The sequence below is a fragment of the Stegodyphus dumicola genome, chromosome 9 (assembly GCF_044657685.1).
Source record: "Stegodyphus dumicola isolate Sdum_Otavi_A_Nest chromosome 9, ASM4465768v1".
Taxonomy (NCBI): Eukaryota; Metazoa; Arthropoda; class Arachnida; order Araneae; family Eresidae; genus Stegodyphus; species Stegodyphus dumicola.
Genome location: NC_140776.1, coordinates 109,503,463 through 109,530,712, shown reverse-complemented (window position 1 = coordinate 109,530,712; position 27,250 = coordinate 109,503,463). Strand labels below are relative to the sequence as shown.

The 27,250-nt window shown below is 31.6% G+C and overlaps 1 protein-coding gene across 2 annotated transcripts in view; it reads right to left on the bottom strand.

Annotated features, from left to right (window-relative positions):
• The window catches only part of LOC118196911 (cullin-5-like), a 142,848-nt gene that overhangs the window by 13,441 nt on the left and 102,157 nt on the right, over positions 1-27,250 (bottom strand). For both annotated transcript variants that reach the window (XM_085823892.1, XM_085823893.1), the window contains exons 14-17: positions 22,685-22,857; positions 14,793-14,954; positions 8,436-8,554; positions 5,264-5,387 (exon numbers count right to left, since the gene is read on the bottom strand). In XM_085823892.1, the coding sequence (XP_085680018.1) occupies positions 5,264-5,387; positions 8,436-8,554; positions 14,793-14,954; positions 22,685-22,857 (578 nt within the window). The remainder of the gene's footprint in view (positions 1-5,263; positions 5,388-8,435; positions 8,555-14,792; positions 14,955-22,684; positions 22,858-27,250) is intronic.

Genomic DNA, 27,250 nt, shown 5'->3' with positions numbered 1-27,250 from the left:
ATTTTAACTAAGGAGATTGCTGCACTTGATGCACTGATGCTATGTTTTTAATAGCAGGTTTAAAACTGCTTAATTTTTTAAATCACCTCATTTTAAAATACAGTGAGTAATTTTAGTGTATTTTCCTCTGATATTTATTTTAGATTTATTCCATCATATAAACAACTACTTATAACTTTTATTAATAATTTTTTGGTAATCAATGAGATACCAACAAATTGCATGTGCATATTTGGCCATCAACTTCTTGATCATTATTCACCACTTTTAAAATTTCACTGACCTTGACGGGGCCGATACCAACTCTACTGGGAAGCTCTGATGTAGAATAAGAAATATGAAAAATCAGGTATGCTATTATTGGGATCAGAATCAAAGATCCGTTGATCCTGGAGACATATCACCAACATGACAGTTCACATGAGTTAAGGCCACAATTATTTACATTCTCCTCCCACACTTAAAGAGTAACAAGGGAGAGGTTTTGTTATTTGAATATGACAAAGCACACAACAGCTACCTGCCTACGAAACAGATGCCTTCATGGATGACTTTCAGAGGGAACTTGCTCATATTTAAGCTACACATGAGAAAAATCAACCATGTAGCAAGCACATTTGCCTGGGATTCAACCCAGGTCAAACTCCCAATAACAATGGTTCTTAACCGATTGGCTAAATGTGGGCCACCATTTAGAAAGAGAAGAATGAGTCATAGTCAACCAAATCCACATGGTAATGCATTATCATCCATGAGATTTTAGTTAGGCCTCTAACTAGTGCTAACTCTAACTTATGTAGAGCTATTAGGTTCTTTAGAGCAGTAAAGAGAGTTAGGTGCCCTTTATAATGTGATCACATTTGTCTACAGCTATTTTATAACATTAATCGAATGATAACATAAAACAATTGGAAAATAATGCCCCCAAAACAACAATGAAAATCCACTAATTTAATATAAATACATCAAGAAACATATAACTATATACTTTGATAGCCTTTTAATTAGGAACAGTTTATCATAAACTGTCTTTAATGCAAAAGTTTGTCTATGAATAACATTTCTGGAAATTACTTGACTGGTGCTGTACCCCTAATTTTAATACTAGGAGAATATACTTCATTGGAAGAGAACCTGACAACATAAAGTTTAAAATTAGGCAAAATAGCAAGCTTAATTTGGTGTAGGCTAAGTATCTGCAATAATAATAATAATAATAATAATAATAATAATAATAATAAAACTGAAAGGTTTTAGATTTTAAATTACGTCCAAAGGGGCATTTTTTTAACGTTTTGTGTGTTACCTTTATTTATTAAATATCATCTTTTTTGCACTTAAACCATAAAATTCAGTTCAATAGCAGTGTTGCAAAATAATTTTAAAATGAGCATATCTTTAGAATTTACGATACACAGTTCCGCGTGCTGGAGATAAAAAGGTCCCCCCCCCATTGCAATTGCTCGTTTTGAAATTCTTGAGTTTGTTAATCAAAAATTCTTTAAAGTTTTACAAAATATGAAATCAATAATAAAACAAATTCCAAATTTGGTTTTGCACATGCACATATTCGTAAGAGGATTACGTCATTCAAAATTTGATGGCTCTATGTACCGTTGTTTTATCACAATGTGAGAAATACACATACATTTATGCAGATTTTTCATTATTTAATCTCTTCAAATATAATGCAGGACTCTAACATTTGGTGGCAACAGTTTGAAAAGTGAATGAAAAGTGATCGGATATTTATAGTGTTTCAATGCAAAACCAAATGAAAACTTCAGAGACAAAACCCTTTAGACAAAAAAAAAAAAAAAAAAAAAAAAAAAAAAACTTTTTTATATATCTGAGCATCAAACAAACAGATTATATGTTTTTTAAATTTCAGGGTCCCTGTCAAAAGAGGAATTAACTTGCTTCTGGAATTACCAAGTAACAGTTTCTTGGGAGGCATGGGGCAACAGGCATTAATATCACTATTTTACATAAAAATTAAGCACACGTGAAAGGACTTTTTGATGAATATAAGTAATAAATGTAAATAATAACTATAAAATAAAACATTAATTGCAAAGTATATCTCTGAAAAGTTATGATTTATCACATCAATTACATGGGCCATGCACAAAGGCGAAAGTTCCTTATATAAAGCAATACTAAAGACTGAAAAGTTAAAAAAATTACAATACTTTTTACTAACAGCTCCATACTGAGCAAAACAGTTTCTCAGATAGCTAGTGCTTTTATTTTTTCCCTAAGCAAAGCTAAAATTTATTCATTGCTTAATTCTTTGAAGATTACCTAACATATTGAGCAAAGCAGTTTCTCTGATAGCTATTGCATTTACTTTTTCCCTAAGCAATGCTAAAATTCATTCACTGCTGAACTCTTTGAAAGGCAGTGGTTAACTACAGTAACTACCTTTTCTATTGAACGTGTGAGTGGTTTTCATTTCTGAACTTCCCTTGTAGCTCACTAGATGGCAATCAAGAAACATAAGCCAGTAGTTGATACAGCAATTTGTCTTCAAGAAAATAAGCATCAGCCATCAAAGACAACATCACGAGGACGTGCACTCTGCAGTACTAAGAAAAGCCTGTAAGAACAGTGTGGGAATGCAGAACATGCAAAGTTGCCCTCTGCTTGAAAAAGAAAAACTATTTCCATGAGTGCCATAGAGACTGATTTGTAGGAATGTGTTCTGTGGTCACTGACACTAACCACCACCTGATATATAGTAAATAAAACAAGAGTTTTGCTAAAAAAGTTAATTGCCTTTTCCTGCCCCTCAAGGAGTTAACATAAAAACTCAAAGAGTTAACATAAAAAAAGGAACTTAACCACATATAAATACACAAAATATATTCAACATAGTACTATTATATTTAATTACAAAATCTTAGCATTTAAACAACTATAATATTTGTTAAACTTTATCAAATACTTCATAAAATGTATAAAATTCATCACTTGAAAAGGAATAACAGCTGTAAATAAATAGTTTTGAAGCAGTATGCTAATAGAAAAACGCATTTTTTCTTTTTAAATAAATAATTAATTCTGAAAAGGTTCAGATTTTAACAGTCATCCAAAAGGGCTCTTTCAAAGTTTAATGTAGTTTATCAGCAGAGATTATCAATAGGGACAGCCAAGGGACGACACATCTTTCCAATTGGCAATTACACCGATTTAACAAATTTTTATTAGTTCTTTTCATATGAACTTGTATTTATATGTTATAATACAGAATCATCTAATTAACACATTTTGTTACCTCTTTAAGCACTTGATTAGTGAAAATTAGAGAACAAACTATTTCATGCAACTGGGGGAAGAAGGCCTGTCAGTGATTAAAAATTTATCACGTATTTGGAATTCCACTTTTTTCCCTCTTTCCGGTTCAAACAAACAAAAAACTGACAAGATGAATCTCTTTTAACTATCACCCATAAGTTTAATATGGTCTATTCTTCAACAGCTTACATTTCGTCTTTGATGGATTCTTGGCTCGCTTTCATCTTTTCCTTGAATGCAGCAAAGGCTGCCAACAGTTGTTTTAATTGCTCCACCATCCCTCTTGTCACTGGCATTCAACCCCACTCCTGACACCAAAAAATGTTGTGCATGTATAGGTTCATAACAGATTAAATGCAAACAGGTTCATAACATTTATTTTATCGAAACTAACACTTCAGAGTTTAGGAACATTCCACAGATACTCGTACAGGTGTTCACAGAATACAATCAGTAGTTACACTTCAAACTACTAAGAGCATTAAACAAAGCACATCCAAAAGTTTTGTGGATATCTCAATACTCCAAAGTCACTCTGAATTAAAAACTCAGAACAAAAACTGAGAACTGATACTTTCTCCAGTCTTATAGTATTTTTACCTGGCTGCCGAGGTATTTCTAGTACTTTCTGCTTCTCATAATTACTGGAAGGCATATGAGACCCAGATATGGTTACAGCTAATACAGTGACTAATTAAAATACTTAGTATGGTGATACAGGAGCCGGACCAAAATGTCATCAAATGGTGAGACCTTTAGCGATTTCTCGCCAAATTGGGCAGCAAACATTAGTAACTAATCTCGCTAAATTAGCAAGATAGCTATTTACTAAATGTTAAATAGATTTGCCCCTGTATTCTTATTTTTCCGGCAGAACATTATCTCTCTAAATTTTCATGTTATATTATACAGAAAAATACAACTTCACACATAATTTTACTAAAATTATCCATCTATACACAAAATTCAAAACAATAGGTATTTTTTAAGTTTCAAAAAGAGGGGAGGATCTTCTAACAATGGTGAAAAGGGTGAATGATACAAAAAGTCAATCACTGACATAGACTAATATGAGACAGTATATTTTAAATGTGAAAAATTAAATGCATTTTTTTGTAAATTAATCAATATAAAACCATTTTTAAGAACTGCATCTATTGCTTTTAATTAATAACAGATTAAATATGAAAGAATAGTATCTTGCACTTTTCCAAATTGCAACAGATTCGAGTGAAAAGCAAAAGAATGTGTTAAAGTGAAAAAATATGTGACACAATTTTATAAAAATATAAAATGCATTTTTATTTAACTAACACTTCAGACTCGAAAGAAAAAAAAAAAAAAAAAAAAAAAAAAACTATTCTTAAGAACTGCACCTATTGCTTTTAAGTAGTTTAGTTTGTTCACAAATAACAGACATATTAAATTTGAAATATAAATATTTCACATTTTGCCAAATGGCAACAGATTTGAATGAAAAGTGAAACGTAAAATCCCGTTCCTGGACTAAGCCCAACTAGAAATTTCATTTATTTATTCTACATTATTAGCACTTTAGGGCTAATAATTCATAATAAATAAATGAAAATGATTCCATTAGTTTATTTAATAACAAAATTAAGTTTTTAATTCCATTTCATTTAAATAGCTTCATAAAGTAATATATATATATACAGCTTTCATATTTAAATGTGCTATCAAAAAAATAAATTTTATATTTGAAAATGGTAGATAACAGAAATGATTTTAGGGGCATCATCTAAAAATAAGTGAAAAACTTACTTTTTAGTTTAGTGACTTAGTGATTAACATCACTTTATTTTGCAATTTTTATCATGTACATAATTAATTATTTTCATAAGGTCTATACAATGACAAAACATTATAAAACAACACAAAATGTTGCATTAATTCCATATTTAATACCTATTCAAATTTAAAATACATCAAAAGCATGCACACTAACCTGAGTTCTAAGTATTCGTAGTTGTACTATGCTCTCATTATCTTCTTCTTTACTTTTTTCTGTTGATAACTGAAGTCTTCCAATTAAATTGACTTTGCCTCTTTTCTGAGGTTTATTATTTTTTCTGCAAAAGATGAACATTTTGTCTGTTACTCATGACTGCTATTACAAAAATAAAGTTCAGATGCCACAAAGCCACAAGAAACTGAAATAAGTGAATGACTCAAAAAACAAAACTTGAGGAGAAAGTAAACATCTCAAAACTAAATGCAGATTTTTAATATTAATAACAAATCCATATACACTACAACATTATTTCAAGCTTGTAATAGCTGAAGCAGGTCTGCTCGGCACCGACGGTTCGACGCCAACGTTTCTACGCCGGGGCAGTTCGACGCCGTACGTTTCAACGCCATATTTTTTCCGTATTTCTATTTATTTTTAGAATAAATATGAAGTAATATGACTGATTTTTATTTATTGAATTAGCGATTGTTTGCATACATATTTGAAATATATGTGTGTATATGTGTTAAAATGTTCTAGATTTTTGTTTGTGTCCCAGATTAGTGAGAAGCCCTCTTGCCAACGTCAAGGGACATGAGGGAGTGTTTTTTTACTTATTTATTTCATAAAACAACATCAAAAAGGCAAAATACACAAATGGTAAAAAAACATATGGTTACAAAGGAGTTATATTACATTGCAGACAAATATAATTACAGATAAATAAGATTACATCACAGAACTGTTATTATACTAATACATTCCAAAATTATGTGCCACACCTTTCAGGTATTCCATTATTTCTCAATTTTCAAAATCTTCAACTGTTACTTTAATTCTCATATCAGCTCGCAGATACCAATTCACAAATTGTTCATAACATTGATCAATTGATTTTTGAACACGCTTGAGACCATCTATGAATTCCCATAATGTGTGGTGTGAAACGCCAAATGACGATGACACCAAATTTATTCGAATAATGATACAAATTTATTCTAAAAATAAATAAAAATACGAAAAGTATGGTGTCAAACAAAAGCAAAAAAAGTATGGCGTCGAACTGACCTGTACCGGTAATAGCAATTAATTAGTTTGGGTGGTTAAGACCATTCCTTCAATCACGATGGACTTTAGGAAGGGAGCAAAATTTTATTGTTCAACAACACTTTCAGAAGTATCCCCAAATATTCCTTATGAAATTTACAATTAAATAGAAATAAATAAAAAAAAATAATAATAAAAAAAGATCTGGATACAGGGTTGGTTTCTTGATATTTGAACACTGAAAAAATATGCAATGTAATTCTGTAAAACTGCTAAATAATTTTAATTAGATTATCATGAATTAAATGTATTTTTATTTCAATCAATCAGATTAAAAAGAAAAAAAAAATATTTTTACAAACTGAATTTGTTGCTTTTATAGAGTTTAGATTGTCAATTTAAGGATTAAACTTGAATATTTAATTTTTAAAATCATCATATTACATTGAATTAAATTTGAAAGAATAACAGACTCGAATGAAAAGTGAAACAATGCAAAATCATGCTTTGAGACGAATAGTAGATAAGCACTTATATCAAGCCATGAATTACAGCATCAGGAAATATACTTTGTATAAAATATTTATAAAAGTTTCGATGGCATTACACCCTTATTAGAATTTCAGGAATAAGTTTATCAAATTGGAGTGGATTTATTACTATTTATAATTCTAATGAAAAAATAAATAAGAATGATTGGTTAAATTATTATTACCTTATTACAAATTATCAACAACACAATAACAATTTGAATACCAGTAAAGTTGAGGAATTTAAAACAGTTTGCAGATTTGGAGAAAGGGATATTCAGACTATGATAATCTCAAAAATAAATTTGTGGACAAAATATGGGTACTTTAATTTCCTATCACAATATGTAATATTGAAACACTTCACCTTTTTATGATGTATGAAATCAAGAGACCAATCAAGATAAATTATCAGTAAATGACTCACATATGACAATTACATTACTATCTTGGAAACATATTAAATATTCAAGCAAAAAATTCTAATTTGGATTTAATATGAAGACAATGGCCAGTGAATTTTTCACTATGTCAGATTTATTAAATTTATTGAGAAATCTGTAAATTGTTCACTGCAAAAATAGTACCGTGCTTTCATTCTTTTTTATTTTAAAATAATCTGACATGACTAAAATATATTTAATTTACTTTTGGATCCAAGAACAAAAATATATTTGATTATTAAATGAAAATGAAACAACTACTAGAAGTTACTTTAAAATGTCTATTACAATCTCATGAAAAATATGGATAAATTTAGCAGTTAAGATATTTATATTTCTATCCAAATTTACTGTACATTAAGGTTTAAGAATTTACAATTTTTGCTAATTCTCTGTCCAACTTTTGAGTCTTATTACTTACTCTGCACTAGGTAATTATTACTTTAGTAAAAACTGAATAAAGAAAATTAAAAAGGCAATACAAACTCACACACAATTTACAGATGTTATTTTTAGAAATCCTGAAGAATATTACATGTTCAATATTCTAGAAACATCAGATTATCTTAGGTTTACAATAAATACTTAATTGGCAAATAAATGTTTGGTACAGCTACCTGTGCACTGTGGCAAAGTGGCTTTTATTTATAAAACATAAGATAGTTTATGTATTAATCACGAAGAGAAAATAGGCAAGGTGCTTGATCGATTTCTAATGAAAACTTTAATATGAAAATTTTCAGTACTGAGTGGTTTTAATCAGGTCTAGCACAGTAATAAGATGGAGAATGATTCTGCTTTAATTTACAGAGTGCAATTCTTTAATCATTTATAATCTTCAAAAGGCAACTATTTCATTTTACGTAAAAAAGTGGACTTTTTAACAGTTTATAATTTAAAAATTAGGATTAATAATTTTTTTTTTTTTTTTTTTTGTGCTTGCTCTAGATACTGTCTAAATAAAAATCAATGTTCCATATTGTGAGAATTTGTACAAACACACATACGGTAGCAATAAAATTATTTTGAACAACATTCTTGACTTTTATGTATATATAATGATTTATATGTATACACATCACACAGATTTCTGTTTAATGATTTTAGAATCGCAGGTAAAAACTTAAATATGAAACAAAGACTTACATTAATGAAAATTCTTGATTGACCCAAAATACAGTGCCGTCATCAAAATCTTTAGGTGACTTAGCTTCAGGTAAATATAATAAAACTTGTCGCTTCAATTTAGGAAAGGCAACTAAGGACTAATAGAAAACAGAAAAGATTTTATCAGAATAATCTCTTTTTCATTGATGTGGTTATACAACATGACAGGAACATTTGCATTTATTACACTATTCTTATAAAAATAAAAAGTTTCTGCAGTATACAGGTAATTTGAATACGCAGAAACATGATTTGATTAACAACTTTTACCTTGGGGAAATTTTCGATATCAGAACAATAACCTTTTCCCTACCACACAGCTTAACAAACCATTCATAATTAAGTCTAAAGGGGATAAGCCTAAACAGATGTGCGTATCCAGTATAGATACTGCATAAATAATATTTTGTACTAACATTATTATCACAATCACCAAAGTTTCACAATGTGTTAAACTCTGGCAACCAAGTGCAAACAATTCTTCAGGCAGCCATACATATGACAATTATCCAGTTTCAAAAACTAATATCATCATTTTTCTATAACCCAAATCAATGAAATTGTGAGATCTTTTTCTGGTCATGTGTTGTTTGTTTTTCAATGCTATTCGTTATTTTTAAAACTGTGTATCTGGCACGAAGGGGAGAAATGTGTGTTACAGTGGTGGATAGGTATGGGTTTAACTGCAAATAAAGTTTAATGTTTTATGTGCATGATGAGATGCACTTGGTGCATTGATGAGATGCACTTGTCACAAACAGAGAACACTATCTATTGTAGAATGAGCAGCAAGGAGTTAAAACACCTGATCCAAACATCCATACATTTAACAATCACTTTCATGCCATGTGGTAGATAGTCAGTTCACAATGCTGAGGTTGTGGGCAATTCCAAGTCTGTGTAAATTTCTGACTTTTTTTAAAGTGGAAATAGATTACTGTGTTCATATTAGGTGTAAACTTCCCTAGTAGTCTGTAAATCAAACAATTTACTAGTTTTCTCATTTCCATTTTACAAAAGCTGGCTTTCAAAATCTATATGGTACATTAAAAAATGCTATATTTTGGTCTAAAAATATGCATTACTGTTATTTTACTTGAAATAACTAATGTAATAATGTCTTTGTTCAATTACACTTTTTTTTTTTCATTCCAGTCTATTAACTTTATGTCATTCAGGATAAGATATACTATGAGAATACTGGAAATGTATGTGTGTGTGTGTGTGGGGGGGAGAGGATAATAGATCCTTAAGAGGTTGGGAGTACTCTATAATTATAAGGTCTTAGTAAAGAATATGTGAAAGAAGAAGAAGCTGGGAACTATTGGATTAAGGCAAAGCAAATAGAAGCTATCTGCCTAAGTGAAGTAATGTTTTTGTAGTTTACGTTTAAAGGTAAACTCATTCACAGTTACACTATACATGGGGGGGGGGGGAATTACCCATTAATTTTTATAAACGTACTTGTTTGGAAAAAGTATATAAAATTATAACAATAACAAACATAGCAACTTAAGGAAATGAATATTAATTAATAACAAACATAGCAACTTAAGGAAATGAATATTAATTAATAACAGATATATTAAAGGATAAAAAATATAAAATATATATACACAACCTCACTTTAATTTTGGTTCAACACAATTTAATTCAACACTGTTCTTTTAGATGGACGTTTATTTTCAAAATACAGTTATTTATCTCTGGTTTTCTATAAAAACTGCTTTGATCTTTTTTCCCCAAATTGTGACAGGCACAATTAAGAGTGCAATATACAGAAGTTTTCATATAATCAGCTAAAGCTCTGTCACAAACAGAGAACACTATCTATTGTAGAATGAGTAAGTCAGCCCTTATGCAGCAAGGAGTTAAAACATCTGATCCAAACATCCATACATTTAACAATCACTTTCATGCCAATAAGAAAGATATTAAGAATAATAATGCAAAGAGTTATATGTAATCATGAAATAAATCTAGTCTAAAAGGTCCTCTCCTGCTAAAGTCGTACTACAGATATTTGGCACCAAACTGGTGCATTTTGGTTCATTTGTTTTCTTGTGTCTGAGAGAGATAAAATACAAACAAATATAGGAAAAAGGAGTCATACTAACTGCACCTTATTTGACTAAAAAATATTCAAACATGAAATGAAAAATAAATTAATAATAATTACAAATTACAGTGTTAAAAAAAGTTACATAAAACTAAATAGGAGATTATAAAATTAACATTTCAGAGACCATTTCTGTTTTTATAATACGTGACGCCACATGAATTCAACCAAATAAGAATCTAAACATTGACGTTTGAGCTTCTTGGTATTTACTGTGCCATTTTCCATAACCCCACAAGCTCATAACAGACTCAGTATGGCATGGAATCACATGAATGGTTAACCACTGATCCATTCCAGCATAATTCCATCTATGACATTTTCTTTTATGGTGATCATCAAAAGCAGTGCAGAATGATCAGGAACAGCACAAATGAAACATTTTACAATTTTACAACACTATGCACCCATAAAATCCTCTGCAAAGGAAGAACACTGTCCGCATAATTTTTTCCTCTTGTGAATAAGCTTTTGTCAATTTCTAAAATTTGTGGCATCCACTGAATATAATTTTAGGATGATATAACAAGGAATAGGCACATACCTCTCCTATATAATAGTTCCAATCAACCATTATATTGTGATTAATTTGAAGCTGTAAATTGCAAACTCGATACATGTTACAGCAGGCGCTCCTTAATGTGATCACATTTGCCCATGGCTATTTTGATAACATTAAACAGTGAGGAAAAATACCTCTCAAAATAGCAAAAGAATTAATTTAATATAAAAATACCAGGAAACATATCAACAGGCATTTTCATAGCATTTTAATCAGAAAAAGTCTGTGAATTACTCATAATGATTTTAATGCAAAAGTTATTTATGAGTGCTTCGTAACATTTCTGAAAATTATTTGACTGACACTACAACCCCAACATTAGTATTTGGAAGGCATCTTTTATTGGAACAGAATACCAATGTAAAGTTTTAAATTCAGCAGAAAAGCAGTTTTAGCTTGCCATGGATATTTTTTTCATCTCCTTCCCCTCGAAGGAGAAAGACTTGTGTTCGATCACCCACCCACAAAATCTAAATCACATCTGTTTAGCGTTATTTTAAATGGTTGATTGAAACAGAAATCAAGCTGTTTGGCAACTTAATCTCTTATTTGATGACATGCCTCTATCACATGGCAATTCTTATAATTTATTTTGATCTTAATTGATGACTTTTTCAATTACTTATTCTGTAGTAGTTTAATAATATTAAATGAATTGTTGATCACAATATGCAATGTATTTTCCATGCTTTTGTATACAATTTGGTGGGACTTTAGCAAATCAATAACAATATCCAAATAACAACACAAACTGTGGTCATATTAAACAGTGTTTACCGTCAATCTCACACAATAAATAAATTAAATGTCATAGTGGGGGGGGGCATCCAGTGTGTATAAATATATTTACCATGACGGGAAAAGTAAAATCCAACAACCTATGCTTATTGAAAATTAAAAAAAAAAAAAAACTTTTGTATAGTTTTAATGGGATAATACCCATCTAACAACTCCTGGACTAATAGAATACCATGCCTGAGCTAAATACAGCAATATAAATAATGTTCTCATGTTTTGAAGATCTCAGAGTATCATTAACTTAACCCTCTAACTGCCATATTTTATATATGAAACCAAGGGAACTTTTACTGACATCAGCATATAATTACCATATTTCCTTGCATGTTTTGCCTCATTTATTTACAAATTTTAATGTCTGAAAATCAACAGGGGAAAATTATGTGAATAAATTTATTTATGAAAGACACAGTTACAATAAGAACATAAAAAATGAAAAGCAATCATGGATAAACTACAATTAACTATCACAATAATTTTTTTTAAACAGAATTAATATTACAACAATTAATAAGATGTCTTCATTTTTACTTCCCCGTAACTCGAATCTTACTTGCTTTTATAATTATCTCTGCCACTTCTTAGGCTTCCAATCATTGAGGGATCTCATAAATATTAGGGAAGGTGAATGTGCAACTGACTTGCCGAAATGTTCACCAAATGCTGGTTTGTGTTTTGCTTTGCTGTGTTTGGTTTCTGTATAGGGCTGGCATAAAATTTCACAGTTAGAAAGGAAAAGTTTCTGCATGACTTTCGCAGGTAATTTGTGATGGCTAGTCTTTGTAAGTGAGAAGAAAACAATCACTACATGGATGAATCCCTTTTAAAATTTAGGGGATCTTGTTCTCTAAACACATTGAGGAAGGAGAAAATGTTGTGAATATTTAAAAATTTTTGGAACCTGGCACTAAAAAGATACGAAAATTCATGCGAGGGCCCATCTACATCTAGCCTGAAATGTGATCAGCCTATTAAGTATACTTATTATAAGAAAAGGATTCCATCCATAAAACAGCAAACACCATTTGGAACACCATTTGGAATTATGATTCACAAACATACTTTTTCATGGCTTTAGTTTTGGCACATTTTGTAATCTCTAAATAATATTGTTATCTTCTTTCTCCTATTATTTTTTTCAGATGTACATTTTAATTAACGGAAAATTTAAGAGATTTTAATAACACTCTGGTTTTAAAATTTTGCAATCAGAAATTACAAACCTACACTGGTGTGCAAAAATTAAGAACGAAGTCGAAAAATTAGCATATCAGCTGAACGAAGAGGCAGAGTGGACAGAAAGACCAATCAGGAGATTAAGTAAGGTGATGTACGGTAGCACATGCACAGATATGCAGGTAGACATAATGGGGGAGTGTCTAAGTAGTATAAAATATGTTGTCGGTGTAAGATCAGTATTTCTGGCAAAGAGATTGCACGCCGTATAGCAGTTAAAATCACACAGAGTTGCTGCCTCAGCGAGAAATGGTGAATAATCAATCTGTTAGACGACATCTGGATGCTTTTAGAGGTCCAATCATTGGGAAGTTGGAGGAAGGCCGAAGTGTGAAAAGTGTGGCTGCAGAGTTCAGAATTGCTTACAGCATCGTTTCACGACTTTGGAGACAATTTCAAACTACAGGAACAGCTATCCGGGGGTTTAGTAGTGGTCGTCCACGAGGAACCACACCCGCAGATGACCAGTATATTGCCTTACAGGCCAGAAGAAACAGGCGGCAGACAGCGAAAGAAATTGCTAGACACACGACACAGGCGACTGGAGACCGATATTGCGTTTTACCGTGGCCAGAAGACTGCACGGTGGTGGTCTGTTTGCACGACGCCCTGTACGGAGTGTACCTCTAACGCCTGCCCATCGGAGAAGGCGTTCTCTGTGGTGCAGGGAACACCGGAATTGGAGAGACAATGAATGGGGACGAGTACTCTTTACAGATGAGAGCAGATTCAGTCCGAGTAGCGATTCTCATCGCATACTGATCTGAAGAGAGCGGGGAAGCCGCAATCATCCCTCAAACATCATTGAAAGGGACAGGTATGGAGGTGGTGGTGTTCTCGTTTGGGGAGACATCATGCTTGGTAGTCGTACAGACCTTCACATCTTCGACGCAGGTTCAGTCAACAGGACCCGTTATTGTAACGAGATTCTTCTTCCATATGTGCGTCTTTTTAGAGGCGCTATGGGTCCGCAGTTCCTTTTCACGGACGACAATGCACCATGTCATCGCACAGTAGCTGCCGAACAGCTCTTAGAGAGTGAGGATATTGAACGTATGGATTGGCCGGCACGATCTCCGGATCTCAATCCCATCGAGCATGTATGGGATTTTCTAGGCAGACGCTTGGCAGCTCGTACCTTACCACCAGGAACGATTCCGGAGGTTAGATTGGTGCTGCAAGACGAATGGGCAGCAATGCCTCAACAACTCATTGACACCCTCATTCTCAGCATGGGCAAACGCTGTGAAACCTGCCTAGCAGTCAGGGGAGATCATATTCCCTATTAAAGACCGGATGTTTCTTGCTGGACACCCATCACAGGGATGTTTCGGCCTTCAGTCGCATTGCGCTCCATGCTACTTTTTCAATAAAGCTTCTTTTTATCCCTCTGATTTCTCTTTTAGTAAGTGTTGCTTACGTTACTCATGTCCTTACGTATTGGGGATCTTACGGTATTAAATGTGTTGATTTGGAAAGCTTTTGTACAAAGTTATATTGAAAAAACCGTCTCATTCTTAATTTTTGCAGACCAGTGTAAATACATATGAAGAATTTCAAAACACTCTTTCTCTTCAAGAAAATGAATAAATTAATTACAAATACAAATAACGCTACTTACCCATAACGTTCTTCTTAATTCAGCATCTGGAAGTTCTGTAGCTAAACGTAAATTTTCAAATGTTATTCTGTCGTAGGGTCGTTGATTCCAGGCAAACAGAACTGCCATTTGAAATGTAGTTACATCTAAATCAAACTTTCCGATTACATTGCTAAAAGTGATCTACATGAAAAAAAGTGGGAGATCATTAAACAATGGAATGAAGAAACAATAAAAAACACTAAGCAAAATAACTCAAAAATAATCAAGAGATAATTAAAATATTTAACTCAATAAGAAAAATTAAGAAAGTGTTCCGTTTTTAAAGATTGCCCAAAAGGGTTGTTTTAAAGTTTTTTAGGGTTTATTGGCAGAGATTATCAATGGAAATGGACAGGTGAAAAACCAAAACATTTCATAGGATATTAGATGAATATAAATTTAGACGTACATGGGAATGTTATAGTACATCTTCTGTATATTAAAAAAAAAAAAAAAAAAAGTAAGGTGATTCTATAAAAATATTCAGTGATTATTAATTAGATACATCATGAATTAAATATATTTTTATTTAAATCAATCAGATTAAAAAATAAAAAAAATAGTACCTTAACACGTTGAGCACGGCGCCAAATTTGCTGTCCTTTCCGTTCAGCCGGCAGCGAGCTAAGCCATACTTTTGTTTAGAATGTTTCAATACATTTCATCAAAACTAAATTTGATTACATTTCATTGAAATTATATTTATTTTTTAACTTTAATACTGTCAGTCCCGCGGATCGACACCTGCCAAATGAAAATTCCAGTGTTGGTCCCCAGGGACCGATGCCGGCCACATGAAAAGTTCACTGCCGGCCCCCAGCGACCGGCGCCACGCTCAACATGTTAAGAACTATGCCTATTGCTTTTAGATAGTTTAGTCTGTTAATGAATAACAGAATACAATCTATTAAATATGAAAAAAAAGTTTTTCGAATGGCAGCAGACTCAAATGAAAAGTGAAACAATGCAAAATCATGTCATGAGATTAATGGCCCTTTTGGGTTAAAAATATCCTGAAGATAATTTTATATTTAATTTCAGGAATTGTCAGTTGTACTGCCGACTAAAGGATGAAGGGGGAAAATGTTGCCAAATGTAGATGCCAACATTCTCCAAAAAACAGTGCTTTTAAATAACAAAAATGTAATACACATACACACACACACATATTTACATTTCTTCCAGAAATACAAATTACCACGTAAAATAAAGAGTTGCAATTTATTTTTCAGGTGGCCATAAATTGGTAAAAGCAGTTTTCCACTGTCAGGAATGTAATTTTTGAAACAATGAACCAAATGTCTATTTTTAAAATTACAAATCTATGTGGGTCCTACTATGGTACATAACTTCATTTCATGTCCATTTCACAAACTTGCGAAGCTAAAATATAACTCTTTTTTCTTGGGGAGGGGGGGGGGAATGCAGCAGCTAATTTCCATTCGATGGTAAATTCAAAATTATCATTTTGAATCTCCCATCCCCCTGCCTAAGGGGGGGGCTCTACGGCTCTTATTACCTGGTTTTGTTTTGCTATATCATTTAGCAACAAATGCTCCCAAACCTGGTAATTGATAACTTGTCATCAAAAGCTAACAAGTACCTTAATTGCTTTTAACAATAAAGTTTAATTTTTAAAATTTTACATCTATACAAACAAAAGTAAAAAACCTATTTAACTTGGGAGAGGGGAGAATACTTTAAGTCGCTAAATTTTGAAAATGTGCCAAATTCTAAAAACCATCACTCTCATTTTCATATGTGTTTGTTCTTTCTGATCTATTTCAAATTCAGAATACATTAATAATTTAAAAAAAATTCTACCATGAATCAAAGTATCAAAAATCCACTCCAGAGTAGGTTTTACCTAATTAAAATATATAATATTCATGCAACAATTGATCATCATTCTTTTATTCCCCCTGTACAATATTCTCCAAACTAAACCAAGGATTAAAAAAAAAAAAAAAAAAAAAAAAAAGAGGAGGAAGAAGAAAAGCTAAAGGTAAAAAGACTTAACAGTTCAACAAATTTTTAGTTAAAAATCACTTTACTGTACCATAATATGGGCAAAATTTACAAACATTTTTGTTAAAATTTACTGACAGGAAATAAGAAAGAAATCTATGCTATTATTATTTATAATTTGCAATTTCCAGAGTTCATACACACATCTGCACATAGAAATTAAGCACTTTTAAGGACTTTCAAAACCAACAATGGAAAAAAAAAAAAAAAAAAAAAAAAAAAGCATCTCTCAAGCTAATAGGAACTGAAAAAACTATTGCCCAAATACCCGAACTTCACTTTTGCTATTTGTAAGAATAAAATAAATCAGCAAGATGCATTATTATTAAACACAGTCTAATATTTAACTTAATTATATAACAAATAACTTCATAAATTTTTTCAAGTAAGCATTAAAATACAAAATTTTTTGAAACACTTATATTGTTGCATTGTTGTTGTAATGGATTGAATGCACACAGAACCAATGAAAGTTTGATAAAATTTATTTTACCAAACGAAACACTTCACAGTTTGGGAACTTTCCAAAAAATTTGTCGCTCAGCTCTCATCAGTATTACAGAGCACAATCAGTAGTAAACTTAAAGCTTCTAAGAACTTCTTACAGAAACTTTTCTTTTTTAAGAACTTTTCTTTCTTCTTTCAGAAAGCAATATAAAGTGCATCTAAAGAGTGAATCTCAGATGGAAATGTCTCAATACTCTGAAGTCGACTCTCAAGTAAAAAACTGAGAACTGATGCTCTCTCTGATTACAGTAGCAATTACAGTTGTAGGGGGACTGAACCAAAATTTTGCCAAATGGTGCCTAAATTTGGCGACTTTTGAAGATTTCGAGCCAAATTTGGCAACAAAGTCGCCAAAACCATCGGCAAACTTGGCGATATCTCGCCAATTTAGTGATACAGTAAAAGTCCAGAAGGCAGTAGAAATTAGTGATACAGTAGAAGTTTGGGACCAGAGGTTGTGCAGATTTTAGGATTTTGCAGATTTCAGGACAGAAAAGATAAAGCATAATATTTGAACTAAAAGTGCAAAATAAATAAGGGATATTAGAAACATTTAATTATATTATATACATTACTGCAATAATTTATTATATGCACTGAATTATTATTACATATATAAAATGATTATATTATTCATTGTATTATATGTAAACAGCATTGAGGTTTGCCGATTTCATCTCAGGCAAAGATTTCCGGTTTCAGATTCCAGTCTTAAAATCACTGTTGCTGTAAAATTTCAACAGCTTTTCTTTATTTTTCCGTATATCATACACATTCGTGTCACAATTCCATACCATTCTGCTATAAATCGAGGAGTAGCACCTGCCTCCATCTTTTGCAGAATTTGCACTTTTTTGCGTTACTGTCTATGCAACATGTTTAAGTTTTTCAACGTTGCAAGCAGTAAAATCATGAGTGCGTTTCTTATCTGTCATTTTATTAAAAAGGGCTGAAATTTAAAATTAAGAATTAATTTATCCGTAAAATATCAGGATAAAAAAAAAGGCAGCACTAAACAGTCTCGTGAAATAACAAAGCTCAGAAAATACAACAATGTGAATCATGAACTTGAACGAAGAGTTGAATGAATTGTCTGCTTTTTTACCTCGATGCAGATGTGAAAAAAACTTTTATTATGATGTCAATAAATTGGTATTTCGTTTATGACTCATTATTATTCAGTAATTATGAGGTCATTATTCGGTAAGTATTTTTCCTTCGATATTTCGTACTCAATGTTGCGGTTTCCAGAACCTACAAACTGAATGTTTGCATTTTGAGAGGCAACGTGGATTTCAGGTTGACGGATTTTTGGTATTTGACTGTATAGCCATTTATTTCAATATTAAATAGTCTTGCCCCTGTAATCTTATTTTTCCAATACAGATTCATTTCTTCAAACTTTTCATGATACGTTATATTATTTACTACAATTTCACTAAAATTATTTAAATATATACAAAATTCATAACAATATTTTACACTTATATTAATTCCACGAAATTTTATTTAAATTTTGCTAACAGCTTTATATTGATTCTCACTTTTATATCTCCTTTCAGCACATACTCACTCAGTCCAGGTTTTTATGCAACTTTATGTCAAGTGGAATATCCACAATTAATGGAAGATGATAATTCACTTGAGCAGTTAGTTACAAATAATTAGATTACATAGTTAGATAACCTTAGTCATAATAGATTTACATGGTTACAGCTTTTTTTTTCCTTTTAATTTTTAAAAAATATCCATTAAAAAAGCAAAAACTTTTAACAGCAGTTATAATTTCTGATATTGATTCCAAAATGATATTAGTATAATTATACTTTAAAAGCTAGAAAACATTTATGTTTCATACAAACAACAACAAAATGTTTATGCATCTTTTTAATTTGAAAATTTTTCAGATATTTTAGCTAATTTACAAAACAACAAAATGTTTATGCATCTTTTTAATTTGAAAATTTTTCAGATATTTTAGCTAATTTACAAAATTTAATTTTCTTTAGCATCTTTTCTAACTTTATTAGTTTCATTAAACAAAGCAATATTCTTGTTAGTTTCTGCTTCATCTCTTAATTTGTTGATATGTCAACAAAGTACCATTGAAGAATAATTTTCCCTCCCTCTTCACACACACATAAAACCAATTTATTTTCCAAAGAGTTTCCTCTTTATTTTAGAATTTTCAGATTTAATTAAAGATTTCTGTTATTCTAATAAACTGACTATACTTAAAATGTATAGAAGAAACTGATAATTTCATTTCTTTAATAATATGAATATTGATAATAAATATGAAATGATACAAGATCAGGGATGGCACTAGAACCAGTATGGCAGAATTTTTAGAATTTAGCACTGAGCAATGAAACTCAGCAATGGCAAAATTTTTAGAATTTAGGGCAGGCACTGAAATATATATATAGTGGACTGAGACTTATATGATGAATCTTTTATTGCTGGCTTTAAGTTTCTTTGCTTTCTCTGATTTTGCTCCAATGTCTGTGTTTAGTGGAAAGATGAGAAGATAAACATGTTAAGGGAAAGACTTTCTGGGATTAAAAGGAAAGAATTTAAATAATTTTGTTTTCACAGTTCTTCCAAAAATTCTTTAAGGTAAGAAATTCATCACAAATTTTTTATAAAACATGTCCCTTATGTTTTAATACCATGAAGAAACTTCTCATTTCATCCCATTTTTCTAGAAATCATAAGTTTATAAATCTTGCCTTCAAATCTTTCTAAACCTTCCAAGGTGGACGGTCTAAATTCTGAAAAAAAAAAAAAAAAAAAAAAAATTATCCTAACCAACTCTGTAAAGGGCCGTTCTCACTGGGGTTTATCTGAGCTAACGAACACAACTGGCATAGCTGACCCATCTTCAAAACCAGTTTTTTCCCATAGGACAGCAAGCTGAAAAATCTGAAGTGCAGGCACAGTGGAGCTAGTCGACACATGGACTGACTCCATTAGCTCAGATAAACCCCACTAAAAACTGTCCTTAAGAGTACAAAGCCAGAAGAATTTGGAGGGGGGAGGGAATTGAAAAGAAACAGGAGAAAATAAAAATGATTTATTATAATGTTTTTTAAATATATTTTTAATATATTATTATTATTTTTATGATCTTTATCAATGTTGTTATGTTTGTAAAAAAAGTCGTTAAAAGATTCGCAAATCTCCAAATAAAATATTTCGTACACAAACTGATCTTGAAATCGCCAAAATGCAACACTAAATTTGGTGACTTATGTCACTAAATTTAGTGCTGCATAGTTAAAAAACTCATATCCTAAAAAGGGAAAAATTGTTTTTATGTACCAGGGCTGTGGAGTCGGTAGGGAAAATGACAGACTCGTGGAATTTCAGACTCTGACTCCCTTATATATAATATGTTAACATATACTCATGGTTTACAGCTTATTTTTTAATATAAAAGAAGTAATACATGCTACAGAAAAAAAAAATGATGGCATAGAAAGTTATTTATATTAATTACCATTTAATATGAAATGGAAAAACTGGTATTAGTTACTCTCTACGAAACAGTACAGCTTCGTCAAGCTTTCTTTTCCTTTTTAATTTGTTCGTCATCCAAGAAAATTCGGTGTTTCGGATCTACATATATTGAACGCAGCAAGATCTCATTGTCTAGCAAACTAGTTTCTTTTTTCTTCATTGAGAGCTGAGAAGAGTTTTTCCACACTAACTTGAGTAGGAGGAACAGCTGTTACTGTTACAGCTACTTCTTTTAACCTTTCAGGATAGACTTTTATAAGTTCTAAAAGAGGTGTCTTGCAAGAGCAATCATATTTCTCTATTTCTTCAGAGACCTTGTAGAAATCTTGTTTTTATTTTTCCATTTTTATATCTAAAAGCTCTTGGTTCATTATTTTCATTCGCTTTGCCTTAGCCTTTTCAATATTACCCCAAAATATTTCTCAAAATCTAATTCATCACTGAAAAAGGATGATAGAGGCTCAGTTGCAATGTCTGCTGTTTGACTTTCCTGATTTGAATATTCCAATTGTTCTGAAAATAATTTCATTCTTATTGAAAGTTCATAGATGGCCTTCTTAATTTGTTCGTTATCCAAAAAAATTCAGTGTTTTGGATCTACATATATTGAACTCGGCAAGATATCATTGTCTAGCAAACTAGTTTCTCTTTTTTTCATTGAAGAAATGATTCCATGCAATAAGAAGAAATGCAATAAATCCTCCATTTCAGAAAGAACACACATCACATTCTTCCATTCTCGCCTCTTGTTAATTCTTCAGATTGTAGCCTTTTTTGTAGCTATATACGGTGTAGAAAGAAGAGTTTCCAATTCTGAAAGATCATTCCACAGTCTTTCTGTTTGTGAAACATTAGGTTTATCTACATCTTCTGAAACAGTTCTTAATTCTAACAACCTCTATATAATCAAATATATACTTCCTCATCGTTTTGCTTGATCAATAATTGCTCCTTTTCCTGCTCACTTCCTAAGAATGGCATCAATTTTGGGAGTTCTTGTTGCTATTGCTACCTGCCTAAATTTACCAGTCAGATTTGTAACTAAATGAATCAGCTTAATCACTAATGGCAAATATCACATCCATCTTCCTCTCTTATATTTATTTATTAATATATCAATAAAATAGAAAATAACTATTTGTTAAGGCATAAAGTTCATAAATAAAAATAATAACCCAGCTTGTCATTAATTTTTTTTCAGTTTAATTTTAATTTCATTTCAAAACAAAAACTGGAGTTGGAGTCGACCTGTTTTTAGTGACTCCAGCTCCGACTCCTTTTACCCCAGAATCTGACCAACTCTGATTCCGACTCCACAGCCTTGCTATTTATGAACTCTTTATTTTCAAAAAAGAAATTATTTCAAAATATTATATTTCAATCAAGGCAGAGCCTTGTGCCTAAATCTGAAGTATCCAATGTTTATATTAAGAAGTAATAAAGAATTCAGACATTAACCCATCAAATACATGTTTGTCAATGCATAACCAACAAATATTCCTCCAAAATGTTAAGTCACACTCAAAATGGCAGTCGTAAAAAAGAGGACTATCAGATGAGTAAAATTAAGGAACTTTTGCCAGTTTTGGCCAAAATTTAGGACTTAAGGACCAAAAGCCATTTTCAAAAAAAACCTAAGGACTTTTAAGTACTTTTATGGACTGTACAAACCCTGAATTTCTTAATATCAACATTTAGCTATTTTATTCATAATAACTACGTTTAAATAATTTTTATTTTAAGGAATAATAAAAAAATCTAAGTAAAAGTGAATTGAATTATACATAATTGCAAAAAATGGGATAAATACTTACAGTGCCATTTGACATGTGGTGATACCACTGTAGTTTACGACCATTATGTTTTTGCCTATAAAATTCTTCTACTTCAGGAATAAAATCTTCTAATTCTAGTGGCAATGAAACTTGTACTCTTTCACTTCCTCTAGCCCAAGCACCAGCATTAAGAATTTTTATATTAATTGAATCTGTAAAATATGGTATTATTAGAAAGGATAATTATAATAAATTACTAAAATACATTAATAAAACTAAATAAAACTGTTACACAGTACAAACATGCTAAATAATAGAGAGGTAAAATGGTAAAAAGCTTTTATGACAAAAAATTATGCTAAAAAGTGAAATAACCTCAAATCGGGATATTTATGAAAAAACCTACAAAACTATTTACAATTTTTAATCGAAGATAATTTGGCGAAATAATAGAAAAAAATGTACCGTTTTTATTAATGCATAAATATAGGAAGACTTCTAGCTAAACACTGAATGTTCTCTCACTGCCTAACTGGAGGAGAAAACACCAATGAAAAATTTTAAATTAGCAGAAAAGTAACAAAAAAATTGGCAAAGATTTTGAAGATATTTAAGGGTACGTGAAAGGAAAAATTATTATGAGCTCCATGAAATATGATGTCACTCTTGAACGAGAAGTAATTTTAGAGACTTTTAATGATGAGTGTTTTTTTTTTTTGTGTGTGGGGGGGGGCAATGTTACCTGTGTTCCATGAATTTTTTTTAGCTGTAGCTTTCGTTTGTTTTCAAATGTCAATATTAATAAATTTGAATTTAAGTGAAAGATTTGGAATCTTCTTTTAGGGTTTGACACATGCCTAAGTTCTGGGGAAGGAAATATTTGTGATTAGAGTCTTCTATATTATTTCCTCCTTCTTTTTTTGGAACATCTGGCGTCCTTCGACAGGACTGGATAACTGTAAGTAAACATTGTTCTGGATTGAATTATACTGATTTGTATTGTATTTTTACTATGGATGTTTTAAAAGCTAAATGCCCTTAGTATAGAAGATTGTGTAGAGCTTTAAATGATTTTGAGAATGTCCTTTAACTAAGACTCAAAAGATTACAAAGTTTTAGAAAGATTAAAAGCGAAACCAATGCTAGAAGTTGAACAAGCGATTAGAGAAGAGCTTTTTAAATTTGAAGAAAGTGAGAATATAATTAATAAAGATTTTGATGAATCAGACGCTTATATAGATAAATGGAGAATAATAGAAACTGAGTTAGCTAACCTTTTGAACAAGACGGTCAGTAGTTAATGCTGCTGATATAACTGTTTTGCAGAACACAACTCTTTGTTAACCAAAATTTTAAATTGCCGATTTTTTATGGTAATGCAAACTGGTTAGGGTTTTGGGGGCAGTTAAAAAAGATAGAGGGTGATTGTAATTTGGATAATGATGAGAAGTTTGCATATTTAATACGATCTCTGAATGAGGATCACCTGCTGAAGAGTTAATTAAAAGTTTTCCTCCTGGAGATGCTAGTTACAACAAAGCTTTGCAACAATTTAAATTACATTTTTATAAAAATTTCTGTGAGTAACTGTTTCTGTGATCTTCTCTCTTTAGTGCTGCAAAAGAATTCAAATCACAAATTTTATTTGAGAAAATTGTATGGTAATTTAGAATCGTAACTTTGTGCATTAGAGGTTCTTGGAGTTGCCAGAGATAAATACGCAGCTATGTCACACCCACTTGTAGAATCGTCATTACCTGATGATACTTTTCCTGCATGGCAGAGATTTAGATCAGTTAATCGTGACCACAGAGATAAAAGCTAATGGGGAAAATGATAATAAAAGAGAAAAGATATCGACACATTGCTTGGATTTAGATGGTCTACTTTCATTTTTACTTAATGAAACTGATGGTGAAGAACGTGTATCCATGGCTAGCAAATGTTTTGTCATAACTCAATCTTCCAGTCAGTGAAACACAAAACACTCCTGTTCTAAAAATCAAAGCCGATCTCTGCCAGTACCATCGGCCTCCACCTTAATAATGATGGGGGGGGGGGAATTTGTGCATATTTTGTTCTGGAGTTCATGAATACAGTAACTGTTGCAAAGCCAGAAAGATGTCAGTAGAAGAAAGATTAGGTGTAGTACTAAATATTCGCAACTGCCAACATCTTATTACAAACTTTGATGTCAAGCAAAGAGTTATCTTCATTATTTATTGGTGTTTTTTTCATGTTATAAGTAATTACTTGTTTGGACTTTCGGAATTACATTTCTTTTGTTCACTTGTTTCTTGCTTGTGCCCTTTTCACAATATGTCCACTGACAGGAACCGATTTTGTAAGTTACGCCTTAAGCGTACGAAATTCTTGAATCATCTACAGTTTCTACTTAAATGCAAACATCAAAATTTCATTCCCAAATTTATACATGTGAAATGTAGCCTTAAAGCTTCCGTTCACGTTTCAAAAATTTTGCATAAATTCAAATTGGCACTTCTTCGTCACATTATAAGGGACACACGCAAACATTTATCTAAAATTGAATTTGAATTATATTACCTCCATTTAAAAATTGCTAATTCCACTGAAAATTTTTCCTCATTTGAACATACATCCTGGTCTAGAACCGATATCGTTTGTCAACGGCATAAAAATGTGCTCATTTCTAAATTCCAAAAACTCACACACCAGTCGGATAGTCCCAATTATCTAGCTGATCTTCCCACTGTAAACGTTAACTCCATCGTTAATATCTCCAATAGGAATCTTTCGGAGGATCAGTTAAAAGTATTAAAATATAATTTCAACTTTTCAAAGACATCTAAACCTTCAATTCCTCAAATCATCGCCCCTATTGAGAAAGCCTTTAAATTCTCCAAAATTTCGGAAACGCAGAAGGATACAATCCGCCACCTAATTACTCATAGCGTTAATTTTAACAATAAATCTTTGGGTTCTAATCTTAGCAAAAAGGAAAATGAGATCTTACGTGAAATTCATTCTGATACTAATATCATTATCTCTAAAGCTGATAAGGGCGGACAGATCGTTGTTATGGACAAACACACATATATTACTGGAGTCTCTAAATTGATAAATGAAGGCCCATACTGCTCGATCCCTAAAGATCCTTCAACTTCGGACCTCATGAAAGTAAAAAGTGCTATTAAATCTTCCCACATTCTGCCAACTCAGTTGAAGAAATCACTTATTCCGCCTATTACTAATTGCGCTAGACTTTATGCTCTTCCAAAAGTCCACAAAACCGGTATTCCTTTTCGACCAATTGTTTCCAACATAGGTACTGCTATTTATTTTCCAATTATTAATTCCAAATATTTAGTTTCCAGATTTTCTCCTCTACTTGATAACAATATTCACGCTGTAAAAAATTCTGTTGAAGTCATTGATAAACTTAAGAATATTTCCCCACTTCGTTCCATTATGGTTTCATTTGATGTCAAATCATTGTTTACTAATGTTCCGGTCGAAGGAGCACTAAATTGTCTTGAAACTAGGCTTCGGGAATTTTACTTCACACATACTGAAATTAATGAGTTGGTTTCGCTTACTAAAGTTTCTCTAAGTCAAACCCACTTTGTTTCCCAAAATGCATATTTTCGTCAAGTTGAAGGATTGGCTATGGGTAATCCTCTCAGTCCGGTACTTGCTGACATTTATATGCACTATTTTGAGATGAAATTATTTGATAAATTATCTTTTCGTCTTTGGATTCGGTATGTTGATGACACTTTCGCACTTTTTGACGGTTATAAAGAGGATTTATCCGAGATTCTATCTATTATGAATTCAATTGATCCAGCCATCCAATTCACTCTTGAAATTGAATCCAACAATTCCCTCCCCTTCCTCGATATTCTTATAATCCGCAATGAAACCGATTTTAGCACCACTGTGTACCCTTTGCAGTTTGTTTACCACCCCATGCCAAGTCATGCCACCCTGTTAAGCAAAAAATGGCTTCTTTTTACTATTATGTTTTCCGCGTGCTAAAATTTTGTTCCTCTGAATCTTTGCTTACCAATGAACTTAATTATTTGAGAGCAGTTGCGATTGACCGTGGATTTTCTCCCGTGATTATTGATAAAGCCGTCAAAAAATTTTCAGATTCCCATCAAAGAAGACATTCCACTGTTAGAAATAATATCAATGACCTTGTCATGCTTCCATTTTATCCTTCTGTTAGCTATAAAATTGCACGGATTCTCCAGAAATTCAATTTTCAAGTCGGTTTCTCCCCTATTAATAAAATTCACCCTACGATTCTAAAAGATTGCGTTTCTGTCTTGAATTCTTGGGGAATTTATAGTATATCATGTCAGTGTGGTTTAAGATATATTGGCCAAACAAAAAGAGCGTTGAAGTTTCGTATCAAGGAACATGAATCTTATGTCAAAAAAGGGGAAATTAACAAGTCTTCAATAGCGTATCATAGCTGGACTTTTAACCATAATTTTGATTTTGGGTCTGCAAAAATCATCCAAAAGGCTTCTTCCATAGGCGAATTGGATTTTCTTGAGGCTTTTCACATTCACAAAGATTTAGAAAGTTTAGTTAATGATTTGAAGTCCAATCCAG